Genomic DNA, 21,823 nt, shown 5'->3' on the forward strand with positions numbered 1-21,823 from the left:
AGGGGGTAGAACAAAGGGATGGGTCAAATTCAGAGAGTAATTTCACCACACCTAGTGTGTGTGTGACTATCAGTGGTACTTTAACTTTAATATTAGCTATAATAGTCCAGGGTGTATCCCGCCTTCTGCCCGAATGCAGCTGAGATAGGCTCCAGCACCCCCCGCGAACCTGAAAGGGACAAACGGTAGAAAATGGATGGATGGATGGATAATGGCCTACTGTCAAAATGACTGTGTCGCAGGCTGAAGCAAATCTTCGTTGACAGAAATGTTGAAATGTAATATTTATTCTACACATTTTTACAACATTAGAAACCATTAGTAAATCAGAGGCTACTCAGAAGGTGAGAGAAGTCCTGGAAATTACTGGCTTTTAATGGCCAAAGGTGTAGATGTGTGTGTGTGTCCGAGTTAAAGGAAACAGCAGGCTGTCTTCTTTTAATAGATTTATTACAATCTTTGGCAAGCTAGGTAATGTTTGCCGTGGTCTGGAACAACATGGCAAACAAACAACTATCAGAAATGCAGCTAATATTACATACAGATAATATGTCATGAGACATGCAAAACGAAATGATATACAAGGAGGATAAAAGTAAAGGATATTAAATGAGCTCAAATATACCTACAAATGAGGCATAATGATGCAATATGTACATACAACTACCGGTAGCCTAAATAGCATGTTAGCATTGATTAGCTTGCAGTCATGCACTGACAAAATAAGCCTGATTGGCCCTCCAACAAGTCAATAACATCATCAAAGCGCACCTTTGTGCATTCACGCACAGTATGAAACTTTTGGTGGACAAAATGAGACAGTGAAGTTGTGGAAGATTTTACATGTAAACAAACTGTTGCGTCACAGTCAGCACTATGGTGAGTTCAAGAACCGCTGAAATTAGTAAGACATAACGATGTTCAACAAATACTCTCATCAGTGAAGTATACACACAAACATATTAAACAGTGGGCTTTCTAACAATTGGGAAGGTTTGTGTCATGTTTGTCCTCAAACAAAAAATATACTAAAACAAAAAAAATATTTCCCCCCCAACTTTTTCCATTTTCAATCCTATTTTAAAAATGCTCCAGGGGGCCATCTTATTAATTACGTAAACCAAGCATGGGTTAGAGGCAGGGCCAATTAGAAGCCGAGGTCTTCTGCAGGGTTCTCATTCACACAACGGACAGACAAGCCTGGCGAAACTCCGGTGCTTGTATGGATGCGAAAGTACGTAGACATATAGAAATTGTAATTAACATCCCAGCCCTCTACATGTCATAACTACCGGTACTAGTAATGTTACTATAAGCAGAATACCGTAAAAACGTAATAAATATAAGTGGTTGCTTAGCTTGCTTGTAGTACGTCAACGTGTCTGTGAATCAAAATATAGATTTGGAAACAGTCCGTTCAAGTAGAATCATGTTTGTGTAATGAGAGAGACTAAAAAAGTCAAACTAAACTCAGTCTAGTTTTATTGCATGGACAAACGAAAAGGGTAGAGGATAATTTGTGCAATACGAGAAGCTGCAGAACAGCAAAGCACAGTTGTGCAAGATTTGTATCTTTGAAATATTTTATGCTGCTATATATACACACACGTGTGTGTGCGTGTGTGTGCGTGTGTGTGTGTTTGTGTGTGTGCAGGTAGGCTGCCTAATAATACATAATAACACACATACTATTATAATAATACAAAATGTGGATTGTTAAGGTCATGCCTTAAAAATGTTTTTAATAATAATAACCTAAATAATGCTTTTGATTATCTGTACATTGCATTTTGTACTTTATATCGCAGCATGACAATGTCTTAACGTTTTACATTTTTCAGACTGACAACGCCTGTTAGTCTGAGAGAAAACTGTCGGACAGTAATGGCTGTTTAACTACAAAGTTATTTAACTTAACCTTTTTCTATGTTTATTAGGAGATACCAAGTATCAAAAAATTAAATAATGTTTGATGAAGTGTATACTAAAGTTGTCCCTGATAGTTTATTTAAAAAAAATATTTTAAAAAAGAAGTAGTATAGAGTTTTTCAAGACATAATGGATAATCATCCTATAAGCCTACATGAACTACGTGGTGTTGAATAGTATATATAGTCTGTTTTACTTTAGGGAGATATGTATTTATTAAACCATGTATTTAACTTTATAAGAAATGCGACTGTGCCAAGGAACCCCCTGCACTTTTTGTTTGTTTTTATTTACTTGTTTATTTAAATAAACATGCTTCAGGCATTTAAACAAGGTCAATAGACTTAGAGTTGTTAATAGTATTATTCACAATTTTGACGCTAATATGTGATTTATACTGTAAATACTATCTGCTCTATCGGCCCTAAAAAAACTAATCGATCGATCTCTAGTATAAATGTTTTCATCAGCGTACAACATTACTAAATGCAATATGAATGCAAGCATTTTGTCTGTTTTGATGACGTAATGTTTTTAGCCAGAGACAGGACTGCACTGTTTTTGTTGATTGGGTCAACCCGTGATGCCGTAAACACTTCCTGTCCCTCACTCTGTACCATACTGAAATATCAGAATACAAATATATGTACTGTCACGCCGCTATAGTGGATGCAATCACGCCTTGTCTTGAATGTGGTGATTTCCCTATAAATCAACCGTGCTTCTTTGTATGACACTCAGAATGTCCGAGTAGACCCGGAGCAGTTTTTCACCAAGCTGGAGCGCATTGGCAAGGGTTCCTTTGGCGAGGTCTTCAAGGGCATCGACAAGCGAACTCAGAAAGTGGTGGCCATCAAGATCATTGACCTGGAGGAAGCCGAGGATGAGATTGAAGACATTCAGCAGGAGATCACGGTGCTGAGCCAGTGTGACAGCCCCTTTGTCACTAAGTACTACGGCTCCTACTTGAAGGTTTGTAGTACATGTGCACACATTATCATAAAATGACGAGTGACAGAAAATCTTTATCAGGCCATTACTCTCTTAATGTTCTTTATTTAACTTGGCAGGACACCAAGTTATGGATCATCATGGAGTATTTAGGAGGAGGCTCTGCTTTAGATTTGGTAGGTTTGCATTTTCTTGTACTTAACGTTTTAGTTCATTTAATTTTCTTATTTAATTCATTTTGTATTATAACATTTATCAATTATTGCACAAATAGTGCTCGCTTCCTCTTCAAATGTCTTGCTGATGCTCTTGTAGTCGTCCATCCCAGTCATTTGCAGGTCTACAATCGTGTACCTTTGAAAGCTCTTGCCCGTGGTCATGAGAGGTTTGACTAGAAGAGAGTTTGAGGTAGAGGTAAAACGACTCCTTGAGTAATTCCAGTAAATTTATTACTAAAAATGATAGATAGTAATTTATATTTAGATAGTAAATAGTAATTTTCTCATTTATTTAATGGTAAAGTTAGAAGCATCACTATTAATGTGGATCAACGGGCTTACGGCACCCATGCCAAGGAAGGCATAAGCAGAGGCAGTGTTCAACCCCATATACTCATTTATAAATTGATAAACATTGGAACTTTTTCACACCAAAAATGCGTACTTGCCGGTTTGCCCTCACTCATTGACAATTTACAGTACAGTATAATCATAGTGGCACATATTGTAATTCTGCTTTTACGTCACACTGCAAACACTTGTTTTGCCAGAGATGTAGCAGAAGACATCTGTGCTCCCAATTTACAACTTTGTCACTATATTTAGTGAGCCCAAATATTCATAAGTGAAAGTGAGGAGTGTGTTTTGTGTCATGCAGATACAAGCATTCACAAACATGCGAACGAGAACAAACATGCATCTCTACAAGCCCAGGGTGTCTGCATTATCATTACCGTGCAGTGCGTGCATAAAACCTCTAAAAGCATGAAACCTTGCTTAGAGAAAGCTTAGAGACACACCTCTGTCGTTTGCTAACTCTTGGCCTTCTTGGTGATGTACATAAATCAGCAGTGTTCAAACGGTGACATATGGGTCATTTGTGGAATGGCTCTTTCTCAACGGCCTGTAGAACATTGTAGAAATGAATTAATGAAAAACCCCATAATAAATGAAAAAATAAATTAAAAAGGCCTAATTTAATGCAAAACGTCTGAAATGTTGGTGCTAAAGAATAAAAAAAAACATTCGTCTCTAAATGTATGTTTAACATTTCTTGATCTTTTACTGGTTATTTTACTACATTTTACATGATGACGACAACAGCGCTGCGAATTAAAGGCATAAAATAAAAACAGCTCACTAATCAGTAGCTGCTTGTTTCAAGCAGACATTAGTGTGTAATGTAACAAGGAAGTAGTGTGTCATTTTTGGTGGATGATAACATATAATGTAATAATGGTGTCTAATCTGGATACACCATCTTATCTAATTTTGATCCACCCATGATGATAAAAATATTTAAAGCATAGCTGCATAGACTTCCGAAATTGCACTCACCAACATCCCGGCTGAATTAAAAATCCCCTAGATGCTGACATTTTTGTGAGGCTATAAAATACTCAAGTTTGTCAGTCAAAATTTTGAAAATAATAAATGAATATTGCTTGAATGTGTATTATAAAGCCTGTTGTCAAAGCCGCATTGAAGACCCTCCTAAAACAGCAATCAAGCAATTGTCGCTGCCGGATCTGTTAGTGCATGAGCTAAAAGTCAGTAACTTCTGTTTCTTACTTGACAGCAGTTTTTTCAAAATATAGGAATTTATCAAAATTTTTAAAACAATGGCTCACAAAATCTACTGATAACCTCAATCAACAACTACAATTAAAAAAATACAAATACAAGTAAAATTGTTCATTATTTAAATTCGAAGCTGCCCCTTTCACCTTAGCTTTGACATATTGGTGGTTACATTGCTGTAACTAAATAAACTTGCATTACATGCTAATAATTAGGGATGTCCGATAATGGCTTTTTGCCGATACCCGATATTCCGATATTGTCCAACTCTTTAATTACAGATACCGATATCAACCGATATCGATATCAACCGATATATGCAGTCGTGGAATTAACACATTATTATGCCTAATTTGGACAACCAGGTATGGTGAAGATAAGGTACTTTTTAAAAAAAATAATAAAAAAAGATAAATAAATTAAAAACATTTTCTTGAATAAAAAAGAAAGTAAAATAATAGAAAAACAGTTACATAGAAACTAGTAATTAATGAAAATTAGTCAAATTAACTGTTAAAGGTTAGTACTATTAGTGGACCAGCAGCACGCACAATCATGTGTGCTTACGGACTGTATCCCTTGCAGACTGTATTGATATATAATGTAGGAACCAGAATATTAATAACAGAAAGAAACAACCCTTTTGTGTGAATGAGTGTGAATGAGTGTAAATGGGGGAGGGTTTTTTTTGGGTTGGTGCACTAATTGTAAGTGTATCTGGTGTTTTTTATGTTGATTTAATTAAAAAAAACAAAAAAAAAAAAAAACGATACCGATAATAAAAAAACGATAGGCCGATATTATCGGACATCTCTACTAATAATTGAAGTGCTCCACTTTTCATTGTTTCTTATCCAAGTACTTTGAATGGACATATGTTGTTGTTTTTGCAATATTTTTTTACGACCCAAAGTCATAAAACTAGTATCACAGCAGGAAATGTTTATGCTCATGCATACGTGTTGCAAATATGTCAAATGGATCGAGCAGCTCAGTAAATCATTGACGTTGATAACCAGAAAGACACAGCGAGAGCTCAAGGCGACACAAAGCAGATTCATCAAGTTAGTCACGCAAAAATATTTCACTGGCAGGTCAGGTCACCTACTTGCTAACATTTTTGCAGCAGATTTCCAAAAGCTGTTTTACGGGCCCACTTTGGGTCCGTAACACAGAACATGCCTGTAATACAGAAATTCTATGACTAGTGTTTTTTTAAAGTCTGTTCCTAAAAATAGCAGAGCACTCCTATCACATTAAGGGTCTTTGAGTAACATAAAATATGACTTTTTGACTATACAGAATTATCAATTTGATGAGATAAAAACATCAAACATGTGAAATGTCTGTGAAAAACGTGGAAATCTGCATTTTTAAACATTTATTTTTGCGTAAAAATTTATTTCTGTGTTTTTTAATGAAATATGAACAAAATAAGATCAAAACAACAAACAAGTACTGGATGTTCCTCTTGCCTTAACGCTGCATTAAATTGCAGGACAAAGAGACGATCAGGGGCGCCGAAACAAGCTCGTTAGTTAGCATCATCTAGTTAGCTTACTTGTGTTCGCTCTCTAAGCCACAGCGTTGACGGTTTTCTATTTTGCTGCTTATCATATTTGGATGATTTCAATCCGAACACTGTCAGTTCCAAACCAGTTGTAGTTCTACAGTATTTATTAGTAGCCAGAAAGAAGGTATACTTTTGACGTGATGTATGGAAACAGAGGTCACGACACCGAAAGTGTATTACCCGAGAGGGCGTCGCAAGAGGATAGCATTGCCAAATGGGAAACATTCTTTGCATGCATGTTATAGAATTTTACATTACATTTTCAATGATAATATTGTTAGTAAATTATCTACTAAAAAAACTAAAAATTATGAGGTATATTACTTGAGACATTTAAGTGTCAAAAAGACAGCCACAAGAAGTTGGTACATGAGAATAAATCTAAAGGTAAAATTTAATGTAGAAATGTACCCAATTGCAGGAAATGTAGTCGGGATTTTAAAAAAATGTGTTCGGGTTTGCGTGAAAGCAATTTGTGCTGATAGATATTTTCCTCTTTTCTTCTCAAAGGGTGCTCAAATGCCTGAACCATGTAAGTTTTACATTACATGTACAATATCCCCAAAAATACAAGTTCTGTCCCCTGATCTTCAGCTTCCTGAAAATATGACCCCATTATAGTTTAGTTGAATAATCATTAAAAATATTAACTGAGTTATATATCCTGATGTTCTTTTTGTACTTTGTCATGTTTTTAAAAATGTAAACGAGTCTGTTTCTAATTACAACCTAGACTTTCTAAAGTTTAGACCTGACTATCTTGCTGTTTTAATTGCACCCTATGTTTCGTCCCAAAATCTACATTCCAAAAAACCCCGGCTTATTAGTTACCTCCAGAGCCCTACGAATCTCTGTTGGCTCTGGAGCGTTTTCCACTCAGGCTCCAGTACTCTGGAATGCCCTACAGTGACAGTTAGAGATGCTGCCTCAGTAGAAGCATTTAAGTTCTACCTTAAAACTCACTTATATACTTTAGCCATTAAATCAGTCCTTATCAAATAGTGGGGTGGGCTCCCCTGGGGCAGCGTGATGCTTTTTTTTCCTGTACCAGAATATGATTAAGCGTATGTAGGACTTGGTTTTACTGTAACCACGTTGAGAGACGAGGAAAGGCTGGTCTGTTATTTCCTTTACTGTTAACAAACTTACAATGTTGTGCATAGGTATAGTTATAACAATTTTACAGACAAATTATACTATTCATAGTATAGAGTGAGGGGGACGCAAAATATGTTTTTCTTCCTGGGAGGGCGTAACAGAAAATAATTGAGAAGCACTGCTTTAAATAGACCCCTTTCTAGACCAGTTGATCTGGCGCTTTTCTGCTCAGTGCCCCTTCCCCTGCCTGGAGAGGATATCAGGTGGCCACAGTTAATTTCTGGAAGAGGTGTTTGCAAATTGAGACCCGATATGGACAATTAGTTGGACCACCTTTGGACCAGTCTTTCATGCACAGCAATAGACATCTCTGCATAGCTAATTGGATGAGCCTCGAAGAAGAGACCCCAATACTATCTGTGGGTTTATCAATGGACTGGACTCCCACTTTAACTTTAATTTAACAATTAGATAATTCAATAACTTTACCCACTTTACATCCATTGCCGCTGGTCAGGGGGGCTCCCTACATCGGCATCCCTTCTCAAAGTTTCTTGTTTTTCCCCCATCCGGTGTCTTTTTTTAGATTTTCCTTGCCCGGGATGTCGGTTAAGATCAGGGGACGTCGTCGTGAGTTTGTGAAGCCCTTTGATTAAAGAGGCCCTATTATACATAACCAACATTTCTTATCTATTTGTACCTGCTGTTGTGTACTGGGGATCTGCATAAGTCCTGAAAATTTTAAATAAAACAGTGGAGGCATTACAGGGATATTTATTAAATAATCTTGCCTTCATCCCTACTTCCGCCAAACGAGTTGTTTCGAATTTTTTTCCCTTTGTGTCGTTTTTGTTGTATGTGTGACATCAGCAGATTATCCATATATGGTATAAATATACCCTGAGTGACTTGTGCGTGTCCACAACACGCTGTAATTAAAAAGCTCCTTCTTTTTCGCCATTCTCTTGTTGTGGGGCTGACTGGGTCGTGCATGGACATGGATCCCCCACTCTTGCCATTTCTAATACAAAGTAGCATAAAGTTCAAACTTAATCTGTCAGTAGACTCGCTATGGAAGCGCTAAAAACTACAACAAAGTGGGCGCGGAGAAGACACAGTCGAAGTGGACGCATGTTAAAAGACCCGCCCACAAAACTGCTCATTCTGAAGAAAACGTTCTGTAAAACATAATCTATGCAAGATGTAGAGAACCACATGTTATGTTGACCCCAATGAGGTGTTTAAATGTAGAAAAATAATCATAATATGACCCATTTAAAGGCCATAAAAATAATATTTAGTTGATTGACATTATTGATAAAACATGTATAACAATCATTCCAAAACTTCCACACACAATCAGATGCATATCAAATTAATAAGGGTGCATTTCAAGTGCATATTATTGTCATTATTATTATATGCTATCAGAAATCTGAGAAATGGGGGTGGCAATCATATGATTTTATGGCTAAATTTTAGGCACAAAAAAAACAGACGATCACTTACTTGTAAATACGGGGAAGGGCAATCGACAAGGATGCAAACATTTGCAAACACCATATGTTGGCAGCTATACCAATGTCCAATTCCTAGTGGGTTTTTTTCTTTGTGCTGCAATGACCGAATTAAAATATAGGAGTGTGTCATTTAAATCAAGAAGTTTAAATTGAGTCAGTGCAGCGGAGATCTAAGGATTTATTCCACAAAATATACTGTAGGGTGCGGTGCACATTAGCTCAGATGTTGAGCTCATGGTTTGTACGGTTAGACTTAAATCAAGCACCTGAAGTGTTTTGTTTTGTTTGGGATTTGTTTCAAAGATGGAGCCAGGTGCTCTGGATGAGACCCAAATCGCCACCATACTGAGAGAGATCCTCAAGGGGCTGGAGTATCTACACTCGGAGAAGAAGATCCACAGGGATATCAAAGGTATGCACAGATGCACGCAACCTGTAACCTTGACTGCATTGCTATCACTCCTCCACAGTTTTATTTCCTACCAGATAGCAGTAGAAAGACTCTAAATTAATCCACAAAGTCAAAAGAAAGATGTTTCATTGAATGAATGTGATCGCTCCTCTGTCTACAGGATAGAGAGAAAAAGAGGATTATACTATAATGTGTTACAGGTACAATCTTAAATATAATTGTTTAACTTCTTAAAGGGGAACTGCACATTTTTGGGATTTTTGGCCATCAATCACAATTTGTATATAAGACAATAACATATATTTTTCTTTTTTAAATGCATTCTAAATAAATGTTGCTTATAATGAGCCAATGGTAGTAGTAAGACATCCACACACCTTTTATAAAGGTTTTATATACACACTGTAAATATATATGTAATGTAGTAACAGACACGTTTGTAGTAACGTGTACTTTTACTATGGATGGTGTGGCTCGGTTGGTAGAGTGGCCGTGCTAGCAACTTGAGGGTTCCTGGTTTGATCCCCAGCTTCCGCCATCTTAGTCACGTTCGTTGTGTTCTTGAGAATGCGTCGTGGTTAGAGCCTTGCATGTCAGCTCCTGCCATCAGTGTGTGAATGTGTGTGTGTGGATGGGTGAATTTGAAAATAATTTCAAAGCGCTTTAAATATCTTGAAGGTAGAAAAGCGCTATACAAGTATAACCCATTTACCCTTCATTTAATATATTTTGTATATTTTTATAATTTTAAGCATTTGGCGGCGCATTACTTTTAAAAATGCATCACAACATTCCCTTTTTCCTTCCACTGATTACTACTCACTGCGGACATCATGAGAGCCAACAAACATAACAAAACATCACTTAATGTACAATGTCTGCTGTCACGAGGATGCCGACTGCTAGGATGTTCATATGTTCCCATTTGAATGTAGAATCAGTCATAATCTTTGCAAGGAAAAAGGGTGTGTAACCAAGCATCTTTTTGTGTATTTTTCACTATTTTTTGGGTCTTAATTGGATGCCAAAGTTGACCAACTTGTCAGATTATGTCTTCATCCTTCGACTATCCAGGTGAGAGCGATTATTTATGATCTAGAATAAAAATTTTGCGAGCTCTGAGGCGTGAGAGCAGCTCACCAGCCGCTGATGTCAACACAGCAGCACAAGCTGTTAGCTCCCTCTGATCATGGCGCCGCTGAAAATAGTTCATCTGCATTAGCACTTTTAATAAAAATATTGCTAACACTTGGTTAATATTCAAGTCAAAAAATTTAAATAAAGTATTATTCATGCTTTTTGGATGTTTTTTTAGAGAGATTTATAAGCAGACTTTTATTTACATTTATTTATGTTTTCGAATGCATAAAATAATATATATTCGTTGTCTTGTCTCTCATAATGATTGTGAACAATAGGCAAAATTCCAAAAGAAGTGCAGTTCCCCTGTAAGTTTTCTGCTACGAATGTGTAAGTCCAAGTTGGAGTCATGAAGCCTTTCTAGATTTCTAAACTGTCAGCACCTGTATTGGTAAACCCATTCTCTCGTAAAAGGATCAATCTAATTAGCATAATTCAAACTATGGTTCAAAAGAGCTGAGCCCTGACAAAGAGCATCTTGACTCCCTGAAAACCATCAATCCGCGTGTGGTCTTTAATACATTGTCAAGCTTTGTTGTACTTATCTAAAATGTTGCATTTTCCATTTAAAAATACTATTTGTTAAAAGTGTTGTTCATCTGACCTCAAAGTAATTAGTTACAGTTACAAATTACTTCTCCCGGAACGTAATTGAGTTAGTAACTCAGTTACCTCATTGTAAGAGTAATTAGTTACGTTATTTTATACCATATTACGTTCTATAACATCTTTAACATCAGAGATTTTTATATTAACTAATTGAAGAATAAAAACCCTATATACAGTATTTTAGAAGATTTGGCATCTATCTGAACTCTGTGCCGAATGTGCCATATGATATACGGTAAATAGAAATAAAAATTTATGAAAACTGAATAATCTGTAAAGTAACAATATTGAAAGTACAAAACCCGATACGGTAGCAACAATTTCAACTTGGGAAAAAAAACACAAAGGAACATTTGGCCTTTAAAGGGGAACTGCACGTTTTTTGGTATTTTGCCTATCGTTCACAATCATTATGAAAGACATGACGACGGATGGATTTCAAAAATAAAAATGCATTCTGAATAATAAACGTAAATCAAAGTCCGCTTATGGCGGAACCAATGGGAGCTCCACTATTTCGCCCATAAAATCCAATGAATATCCATTCAAAAAGCGCCAACAATACTCCATTTACATTTTGTGATTTGAATATTAACCAAGTATTAGTAATATTGTTATTATAAGCGATAACGCAGACAAACTATTTATAGCTGCGCCGTGATTACTTCTGTGTGACTCGATGATGTAAACATAGGTCTCTAAGTTTTTTCTAGATCATAATGTATGCATTGCACCTGCACAGAAGAAGTCTGAGGTAGGTATTCCGACAAGTTGGTACACTTTGACGGCCATTTAGGAATCGAAACTGGCGAGGATGACACGAAAAGACGCTTGGTCCCCTCGCCCCCCACCTCTTTGTATTGTGAGGATTATCAGTCATTCTTCACCTAAAAGGGAATATATGAACATCCCAGCAGTGATGAAGGTAAAAAAGGAAAATGTGGTGATGCGTTTTTTAAATTAATGCGCTGCATATGCTTAAAATTATCAAAATACGTAATGATTAAATGTTATTATAAATGTGCCTGTTACTACATTACATATATATTTACATCATGTATACAAAACTTAAATGGAGGTGTTTGAATCTTTTTTTAATGGATTTGTAGGCGGAATTGCGCGGTTCCCATAAGCTTAATTGTAAGCAGACATTTGATCGCATTTATTTAATATTTAGGAATGGGAAAAAAACATCCATCGTCATGTCTCTAATAATGATTGTGAACAATAGGCAAACTAAGTAGTGCAATTCTCTGTACCTGTATACCAAAACACAGTCTGAAAGAACTTCAGATACAACTTTTAGCAAGTTTTTGTGCAAATAAATGTAATGCATTCAAGCAAATACATGACATGCATACAAGTAAAACGTTCCTATATGACATTCTGACAGTAAAATTGCTTTTGTGTACAAATATTGGGGTCTTTTCTTAAGCTAATGCAAGCGAGCAATCGCCTGCGATTAATCATGATTACCGGTAATCCAAATTCCAAAATGTGATAAATCTGTTTATAAAAAATGGCTGCATTTAGGCTTGGAGTTGGGTAAGGAGCAGCAACAAGTGTCATGTTGGCATGGGTTGATGAGGATCTTTATAAAATTCGCGGCAGGTTTGGATAAACACTTTTTCCTGGACATAGCGTGTATGTTACATTAACGTTCTTGCCTTTAATTTCAATGAGCGAAAAGTAGTGCCGATACCACCTTTTAGGGCCGGGCGATATTGCAAAAAAAAATTATCACGACTAATTTTTTTCATATCATCCGATCTCGATTAATATACATTTTTTTTATTATTATTATTAAAGTGGATTGTCCCGTGCAGGATTTTTACTGAGTCCCGTATCCCTACTGTTTACTACTGCAGTATATTGTAACAGACATTTTCACCTTGTGAAAACAGCTGACAACTATCATTTTGTTCAAATCTTTATTTGTGTTTAAAAGAGGTGCAACAGTACAGGTAACCCACGCTATGGTCCAAACCTGGTTTTAGGGCCACGGTTTTGCTTCTTTTTCAGTATGTTTTGTGGGGTTTTTTCCCTCTCAAAGTTAGTTTGTTTTTTTCCTTGTCATCACAAACTTTCTGTAGTAAACAAAATATAATTGGTGTAATGAATACCATAAGACTTTTATTTCAAGTTAACATTTATCAAACAACACTTTCAAATAGAAAATGTATATTTGTATTGTTTCATTACTTGTATTTGGCAAACGGCAAGCGGTGATGAAGATTGTTGAGTTTCTAAAACTCAAATTTTGTATCTTACATCGAATGAAAATACATTTAAAGGGGCTGTTTGCAACATGTACACAGATCCCTAGATGGTGCCAACTTTCCAATGTAGTTTACACAGTGTATCCCGCCCTCTCACAGCTTCTCGTACCAAATGACGTAACTACGTGCGTACGTAACGCATGCACACGCATTAGCCTTAGGTGTTGTTAGCTAATATTAGCAATTTGGATAGCTAGCGTTAGCTGTCATTAAAGGTATATTCCATCATAACAACAACATGACTGCAAATTGTTCGTTGCTTCTCTTGGACTGCTTCTGTATGAGTGCACACACTGCCAGCGTGTACGTGTTGACGAGACAAGGTGAGTGACCACCGTAAACACCAATCATTTTAATATCAACCGATACTGATATATACAGTCGTGGAATTAACACATTATTATGCCTAATTTGGACAACCAGGTATGGTGAAGATAAGGTCCTTTTTTTTTTTTTTAATTAATAAAATAAGATACATAAATTTAAAACATTTTCCTGAATAAAAAAGAAAGTAAAACAATATAAAAACAGTTACATAGAAACTAGTAATTAATGAAAATGGGTAAAATTAACTGTTAAAGGTTAGTACTATTAGTGGACCAGCAGCACGCACAATCATGTGTGCTTACGGACTGTATCCCTTGCAGACTGTATTGATCTATATTGATATATAATGTAGGAACCAGAATATTAATAACAGACTTTTTGATGTAGCATGACTATACTTATAGTGTTTTTTTGCTCACCACAGCTGCTAACGTGCTGCTTTCTGAGCAAGGCGAGGTCAAGCTGGCAGATTTCGGCGTGGCAGGCCAGCTTACCGACACCCAGATCAAGCGCAACACCTTTGTGGGCACGCCCTTCTGGATGGCCCCCGAAGTAATTAAACAGTCTGCATACGACTCTAAGGTGAGGAAAGCCAGTCAGATATGACATTGCTAATGCGAACAAAACATGGTAAGTGTCTGTGCTGGTTTAATGTACAGTGGAATTTTAAATGTCAAACACAATCCAAATTCCCAGAGGTGGGGAAAGACACAACTGCCTACTGTGGTGTACCCTTGTTATTTAAATGGCCTGTTTTTGTTTTGAAGGCCTGACTTTACAGTAGGGCTGCACGATTATGGCCAAAATAATAATCACAAATATTTTTCTCAATATTGAAATCAAGATTATTAATCACGATTAATCATTATGTCAGGTTAGGGTTAGGGTTAGGGTTAGTGTTTCCAAGCGGTTGGCATTTAACTTGCAGTACCGTAATTGGGTCCTGGAGGTGAGAGGAATGTGAATGTGGTGTCATGTAATTTCAATCAATCAATCAATCAATCAGTACAAGTTTACTTATATAGCCCTTAATCACAAATGTGCTGCATGAACAACAACATCCTCGGCTCTGATCCCACATCAGGGCAAGAAAAAAACTCAACCCAATGGGAACAACGAGAAACCATGGAAGGGACCGCAGATGTTGGGACCCCCCACCCCCATGGGTGATCGGTGCAATGGATGCCAAGTAGATACGGTTGATAATGTGAGAGTCTAGTCTATAGTGGGCCAGCAGGGGATCCTCGTGTATGTAGACAAGTCAGCAGCGTAGAGACGTTACCAAATGATGCACAGAGGAGTGGTCCATCCTGGGTTCCAACTTGGAACAGCTCGCGCCTCCTTCGTGGAAACAGATCCGTGGCCACCTGATAAGGAGGGCAGAGCAGAAAAAAGAGAGACGGTAGATCAACTCGTCTATAAAGGGGTCTATTTAAAGGCTAGTGTGTATAAATTAGTTTTAAGATGGGACTTAAATGCTTCTACCGAGGTAGCATCTCTCATTGTTACCGGTAGGGAATTCTAGAGTACTGGATGTAGCCCGAATAGAAAACACTCTATCGCCAGCAGACTTTTTTTGGGCTCTGGGAATCACTAATAGGCCGTAGTTCTTAGAATGCATATTTCTGGCCGGGATATATTGTACAATACAATCAGCAAGGATGGAGCTAGACCGTTTAGTATTTTATACGTAAGTAGCAAAACCTTAAAGTTGCATCTTAAGTGCACAGGAAGCCAGTGCAGGTGAGCCAGTATAGGCGTAATATGATCAAGCTTTCTTGTCCTTGTCAAAAGTCTAGCAGCCGCATTTTGTACCAACTGTAATTTTTTAATGCTACACATAGGAAGATCCAAAATAATATTTTAAAGTAATTTGTAATGAGATAGTCTAATATACGGGTTAATCATTTTTATGAATATATTTAAAGACAAATCTATGTGGTTTTGTTCATAATAAGTATTAGCATTTAATCTTTTTCTCATTACATGATGCCTTCAGCTCTATTTATCCATTGTTTATGTTTTTGATCAAAAATAAAATGTTTTAATGGTAATATGGGGACGGCGTGACGCAGTTAGGAGAGTGGCCGTGCCAGCAACCTGAGGGTTCCTGGTTCGATCCCCACCTTCTACCAACCTCGTCACGTGCGTTGTGTCCTTGAGCAAGACACTTCACCCTTGCTCCTGACGGGTCGTGGTTAGGGCCTTGCATGGCAGCTCTCGCCCTCAGTGTGTGAATGGGTGAATGTGGAAATAGTGTCAAAGCGCTTTGAGTACCTTGAAGGTAGAAAAGCGCTATACAAGTATAACCCATTTACCATTTACCATAATACTAACCGGCGGGAATTTTATTGCGGTTTATCATCATTGTGACATTACTTAGAAGTAGTCTGCTAAGAATAAGCCTGTTTGCCTGCCAAGTGCTTGAGGCCGTACTATGTCTGCAACCGAACAGGACGTCACGTGAAACCCAGATACAGAAAAATTGATAACATTTGATTTTACGTGAATCGGTATTCATTAGTGCCAACGGAATTTGATCAGTACCAATAAAAGTACATAATTCGGTACCCAGACTTATTTGGGTGGAAGTGTAGCAACATGTCTTGTGTGCCTTTCAGGCTGATATCTGGTCTCTGGGAATAACCGCTATTGAGCTGGCGAAAGGCGAGCCGCCTCACTCGGAGCTCCATCCTATGAAGGTTTTGTTTCTCATCCCAAAGAACAACCCCCCAACCCTGGAGGGAAACTACAGCAAGCCACTCAAAGAGTTTGTTGAAGCCTGCCTCAACAAAGAGCCCAGTTTTGTAAGTACCCCTATCAAGTCAAGATGTGTACCTTCAGCCTGTTATTGAGAATCTGGCCTGCTTCATTCCTGCAGAGGCCAACTGCCAAAGAGCTGCTGAAGCATAAGCTAATCGTACGCCATGCTAAGAAGACATCCTACTTAACTGAGCTGGTAGACAAGTACAAACGCTGGAAGGCTGACCAGTCCAGAACCACCGAATCCAGTTCTGACGAGTCTGATTCGTAAGCATTGTTTGCGATACTTAATGAGATTGAATGCACGTCGAAGTTTGCATGTGTGAATGTCTGCATTGTGCCTTGCTATTTAGTGACGACCAGTCCAGAGTGTGCCTTGCAGTCAGCTGGAGTTTCTCCAGTTCACCCGTGGCCCTGAACAGGATAATGAATGAATGTGTGATGTTTCTTGACATGACAGCATGTTTGTTTGTATGACAGGGAGCAGGACGGGCAGGCTTCAGGCGGAAACGACTTTGGCAGCGACGACTGGATCTTCACCATCCGGGAGAAAGACCCTAAGAAGCTGCAAAATGGAGAGGGACAGTTGGGGGCGACAGAGCAGGTGTTGTACATTAGCAGCTCGATGAAAAGGACACACTTGTTGATTGTCCACATTGCCTACTTTTAGTTTATTTGTGCTGTACTTTGTCTCACCTTCTGTTTATTTGCAGATGATAGACATTCCAAAGAGGCCTTATTCACAGAACCTGTCCACAGTCATTTCTCCTGCATTCGCAGAGGTAAACTTTTCAACCTTTAATAAATTAAATAGCCACAACTAAATACCAGGAACCATTTGGCTCAGCATCAAATGCAATGGAGAAAATAAGTATTTGGTGCCATGCTTTTTTTGTTTGTTTTTTAAACAAAACTCTCTGGCCTGCATACCTTTCACTAACCTGAGGACAGGCGTTTAAGGGATCAATCTAACTGAGGGTCGGCAACCATGTTGCCCCCCTTTTTGACAAGGACAACTCCAGACTTGTCCGAAAGCCGCAAAACAACATAATTTATAAACATTTGAATCTTTTTAAATTTAATTGTACTAGCAAACACATGTTTCCATGCAGAATTAAACTCATTTTCCTTGAGATTTTTCTCTTTTTGGAATAAATGTATGGTTATTTTTTCCAGGGGTTTTACACACTCTTTGTAAGAAGGTTAACATATACAATCTGCAGGGATCAAATAGTTGTATGTGTTAAATATGTATTCCTACAGTATGTGGTAAATACCTACAATTAGTACTCTGTGTTTAATTCCCAGCTGAAGACCAGGCAGGAACAGGTGAGTCGGAACCCTTTGGTCCTTGATGACTTGAAGGAGTCCATCCTGCGGGCGGAAGAGGCTTACCCCGGCATTACTGATTCCCTGGTGGCTCACATGGTCCACAGGCTTCAGAGGTACGAACGTGTCCTGCTGGAATCATATTTACATTTTTTGCGCTATAAAGATCTCCCTGCCTATTTTTCTTGCAGTTTTTCCACAAGCAGGTCATCCTCCTCTGCACCCTAGGGAGTGATCCAATGCTGCCCGCCTACTGAAGCATCTCGTCCAGCAACACATCCCGCAATAACTGCACTTGGAACTGAGACCATTGGTTGCGCAGTACTTGCTGATTTTCAAGCTCTTGGCTTCTAGAGACTTCTTTCAAGACACGCTGGACACTTCTAGCCTGGATCGCTGCGTGGTGTTTGTCTATCAATGAACTGAAGCTCACAAAAGCCGAGAGCAGACTTCAACCCACCACGCTTAAATTTCAAGCAAGGAGCGTGTCCCATCAGAACCTCACACGCACCAACATGCCTACAGGTGAACAGCAGCGTTCTTCATGCAAAACCTCAGGTAAAGCGCTTTAAACACCCTTGTCAGTGGGCAGGGTCTTCTTCCGGATCCCAGTTCATTGGCTGTGTCTCGATCGGTGCATTTGCGTACTTACACTCAGTCTTGTAAGTACATAAGTCTGTTCACACTGCCAAGTGCGTGACAATACTGTACACTGCAATACCTGAATATTGCCCCTGAAAACTTACCACCCTTGGTAGTCGCCAACTTGGCTACATTGCAGAAAAGGAGGGACTAACTGGTTACAATTGAGAAGAATAAGTTATATTGCTATCATTTCCAGAAAGTCTATGACAGTCCTGGATTAGTGACTGCACCACAGTCAACATTCACACACTCAAGACTACGTACACTGTAGTACCTTGTTTTTGGTATGTATTCCCTTCCAAAATGTCAGATAAACAGAAAGAACAAAGTAATTTTCTAGATCAGTAATATTGTAAATTCTATGTGTCAGTGTCAGAAACCCAACAATATGAACACAAAACACTTTTTAAGTAGAATACCTGTAGTTTTACATGCACAAAACAATGTCAAATACAATGGAACCTCGATTTACAAACTTAATTGGTTCTTGAACAGGCTTCGTAAATAAAACTATTTAGTTTCTCCTCAGGAAACAACGTTAACATTTTAGTGTACATTTTACTAAAAGCTTGTACACTTCGAACACAATATAAAGCGCTATACAGTACTGTATATCAGGCATACATACCAAGGGGAAGATGGATTACCTTTCTATATAATACCAAAGCCAAAAAAATACATCTTAACTGTTATTCTTCCTATGCAGCCGCCACACACACACACGCACACATTTTCTTTTCTGTGAGTTTTAATCCACCATCACAATCAATTTGCTTGAAGTATGGCGCTTGCTTGCTTTTTAAAGTATTTTTTTTTAATGTCAGCCATTTAAATAACGCCAACTTGTCACATTAAATGCAGAACAATTTCTACGCACACGTACGTACGTGCAGACAAGATTCGTACAACAAAGGGTATTTACTATTCTGTCTGTGGTTTCTTAATTTGAAAAATTATTTGGGCACTCTGCGGAATGATTCACAGGCAAACTGACCAGTTTATTACATGCAATGTTTTGGCCGTAGGAAAAATTTAGGAAACATTTACAATGAACATTGAGGTACCACTGTACTAAGATATACACATTATACTTATTTAAGTGTACTGACGCAAGTACTCCATTTGAGACACAGTCAAGGTGTACAAGATGGCACACGTTGTAGATGCTGATCAAAGTTTTAAAAGACGATCCGATTGAACAGAGAATGCTTAGATTTTGTCTGTTATGCTTTCTCATCCTTTGATTTATATGGGGTTTGTTTGCAAGAACATCCCAGAAGTCTTTTCTTTGAGTTTCAATCCACCATCACAATCAATTTGCTTCCTTGTTTTTTAAAGTCCAATTTTTTCAATATCCACCATTTCAAAAACGCCAACTTGACACATTATATGCAGAACAGTTTCTAAGCACAGCCTTTAATAGATGATTGAACTTTTTCAACCAGGGGTGTCCAAAAGTGTTCCACTAAGGTCTGCATATCAAAGAATGTAAGGGACGAGCGGCTGCTTTGAAATTCTTTACATTTTAATTAAACGAATCAATCCAATTTGTCAAGAAAAAACAGCCTATTTATGCATCTCAACCGCCATTAAATGTGTAGGTACTTACCGTAATGTTTCATAACATACTGTATAGTTACGGCAATGTAATTTGCAATCATAGTCCCAATTGAGTCAATAGATTGGAAGTTGTTAACTACTAGCATTGTTTGAATTTCCATTTTGTATGGACTGTTCCAAAATTAGAATATATAGCAGTTCAGACCTTATGTACATAACTAGTTAGCTTTATGTAATCCAACTTTCTTGGTGCTAACTTTAGCAGTGTAGTTTAAACATATTGCATTGACATTTAGCACTTTAGAAACTGAATATTGAAGCGATGTGTCAACACAGGTTGTTGGTATGCTTACTGTTAGCTCAAAACGCTAGCATCACATTGACGATATCAGTGTCCGCTCCCAATACTGTTGAGATGTGCTCAGCACGAGAGCAATGGTCAGTGCTGATGAATGCTGGACTGACCATTGCCTCATCCTCTCCACCATGTGTATCCATCTGATGTGAAAAAGAAGGCGCCAAAAGGGACAAACTTGCTGAAGGCTTAACATTGAGCGAAATAATTTACCAACAGTATTATTTTGGCATCTAAATCACCTTTTTTGAAGGCTTTTACGTACTCAATAACATACCAAATGTTTTAAAAGTGTGTCCTGCCGAAAATTGTTCACGTTATTCATGGCAGGATATGCTGAAATCATCAAAACCCATTTGGCCATTTGATTGGCAGATGCCATTTTTTGGGAATACATTTTCTGTGCAAGGGTCAGATGCAGGCTGTGTTTAATTTTCTCTTTAAATATGTTACAGTCCAAATAAAAAATGAGCTATGAGCCACAAATGGCCTGTCGGATGCACTTTGGATACCCCTGCTTTCAATGGTTATGTCAAACGCCACTCTTAATGCTCTCTGCACACAAGAACTGCCATGTTTCATTTTAGGCTTTCAGCCATGACATCTAATTTCATATTTTTTGTATTTGAACTATGTTTGCACAATGTAAGAGTGGCCATTATTTCAAGAAAATGGAAAGTTAAAGACAAGTTGCTAATAGCCATGTTTTGCTACGTTTACTGGAGAATCTACTACTGTCCTAATGCAGCAATAACAAGTCGGATTAGTCGTTATACAGGGATGAAGACAAATTAAAAAATATATATCAACTGTATTTTTATAACAGCAGACATAGAATGCTTTACAGATACCTGATAAAGCTACACAGTGGGTAAACATCACGCTAAGGAAATAACTATAAAACGTGTACATTTTGTTGTATCATGGCTGGCAAATTATAGAAGTGTTTATATTTGCTTGTCATCTCAAGGTAAATGTTAAGCTTTTAAAGTGAAATAAAAAAATAAAGATTTAATGTTACACTCAGCTTTCCTGCCTCCCTCACTCTCAATACTACAGGGTGTCCCTGAACTATTGACATAAATGTACATACTTTAATCTTTACAAAAAATATATCCATCCATTTTGTACCGCTTGTCCCTCACAGGTATTTAAAAAAAAAAAAGAGGTAATATTCAAAATGTGATTGTATATATGTATACAGTATGATTAACGATGTACACAAATTGTTTCCGCTGATTAAAATGTTTTGTTATATACATTTTACATTAAATATATTGAAACCTATCTAATCACTAACATGAATGCATTTAAAATGATTTGCCTGCATTACTTTACAGAGTATAACAATATTTACATTATACTCCTCCCACCTCCAAAGACATGCACCTGGGGATAGGTTGATTGGCAACACTAAATTGGCCATAGTGTGTGAATGTGAGTGTGAATGTTGTCTATCTGTGTTGGCCCTGCGATGAGGTGGCGACTTCTCCAGGGTGTACCCCACCTTCCGCCCGATTGTAGCTGAGATAGG

At 37.7% G+C, this 21,823-nt stretch overlaps 1 protein-coding gene across 3 annotated transcripts in view; it reads left to right on the forward strand.

Annotated features, from left to right (window-relative positions):
- LOC133618003 (serine/threonine-protein kinase 24-like) overlaps nt 1-21,576 on the forward strand; it is a 36,949-nt gene extending 15,373 nt beyond the window's left edge. For all 3 annotated transcript variants that reach the window (XM_061978471.2, XM_061978456.1, XM_061978464.1), the window contains exons 3-12: nt 2,671-2,901; nt 3,000-3,056; nt 9,174-9,282; nt 14,062-14,219; nt 16,259-16,444; nt 16,519-16,667; nt 16,881-17,004; nt 17,114-17,182; nt 17,709-17,845; nt 17,921-21,576. In XM_061978471.2, coding sequence (XP_061834455.1) covers nt 2,671-2,901; nt 3,000-3,056; nt 9,174-9,282; nt 14,062-14,219; nt 16,259-16,444; nt 16,519-16,667; nt 16,881-17,004; nt 17,114-17,182; nt 17,709-17,845; nt 17,921-17,957 — 1,257 coding nt within the window. In that variant the 3' untranslated portion in view covers nt 17,958-21,576. The remainder of the gene's footprint in view (nt 1-2,670; nt 2,902-2,999; nt 3,057-9,173; nt 9,283-14,061; nt 14,220-16,258; nt 16,445-16,518; nt 16,668-16,880; nt 17,005-17,113; nt 17,183-17,708; nt 17,846-17,920) is intronic.
- The last annotated feature ends 247 nt before the right edge of the window (nt 21,577-21,823 follow it).

Source organism: Nerophis lumbriciformis, linkage group LG01, assembly GCF_033978685.3.
Source record: "Nerophis lumbriciformis linkage group LG01, RoL_Nlum_v2.1, whole genome shotgun sequence".
Classification (NCBI taxonomy): domain Eukaryota; kingdom Metazoa; phylum Chordata; class Actinopteri; order Syngnathiformes; family Syngnathidae; genus Nerophis; species Nerophis lumbriciformis.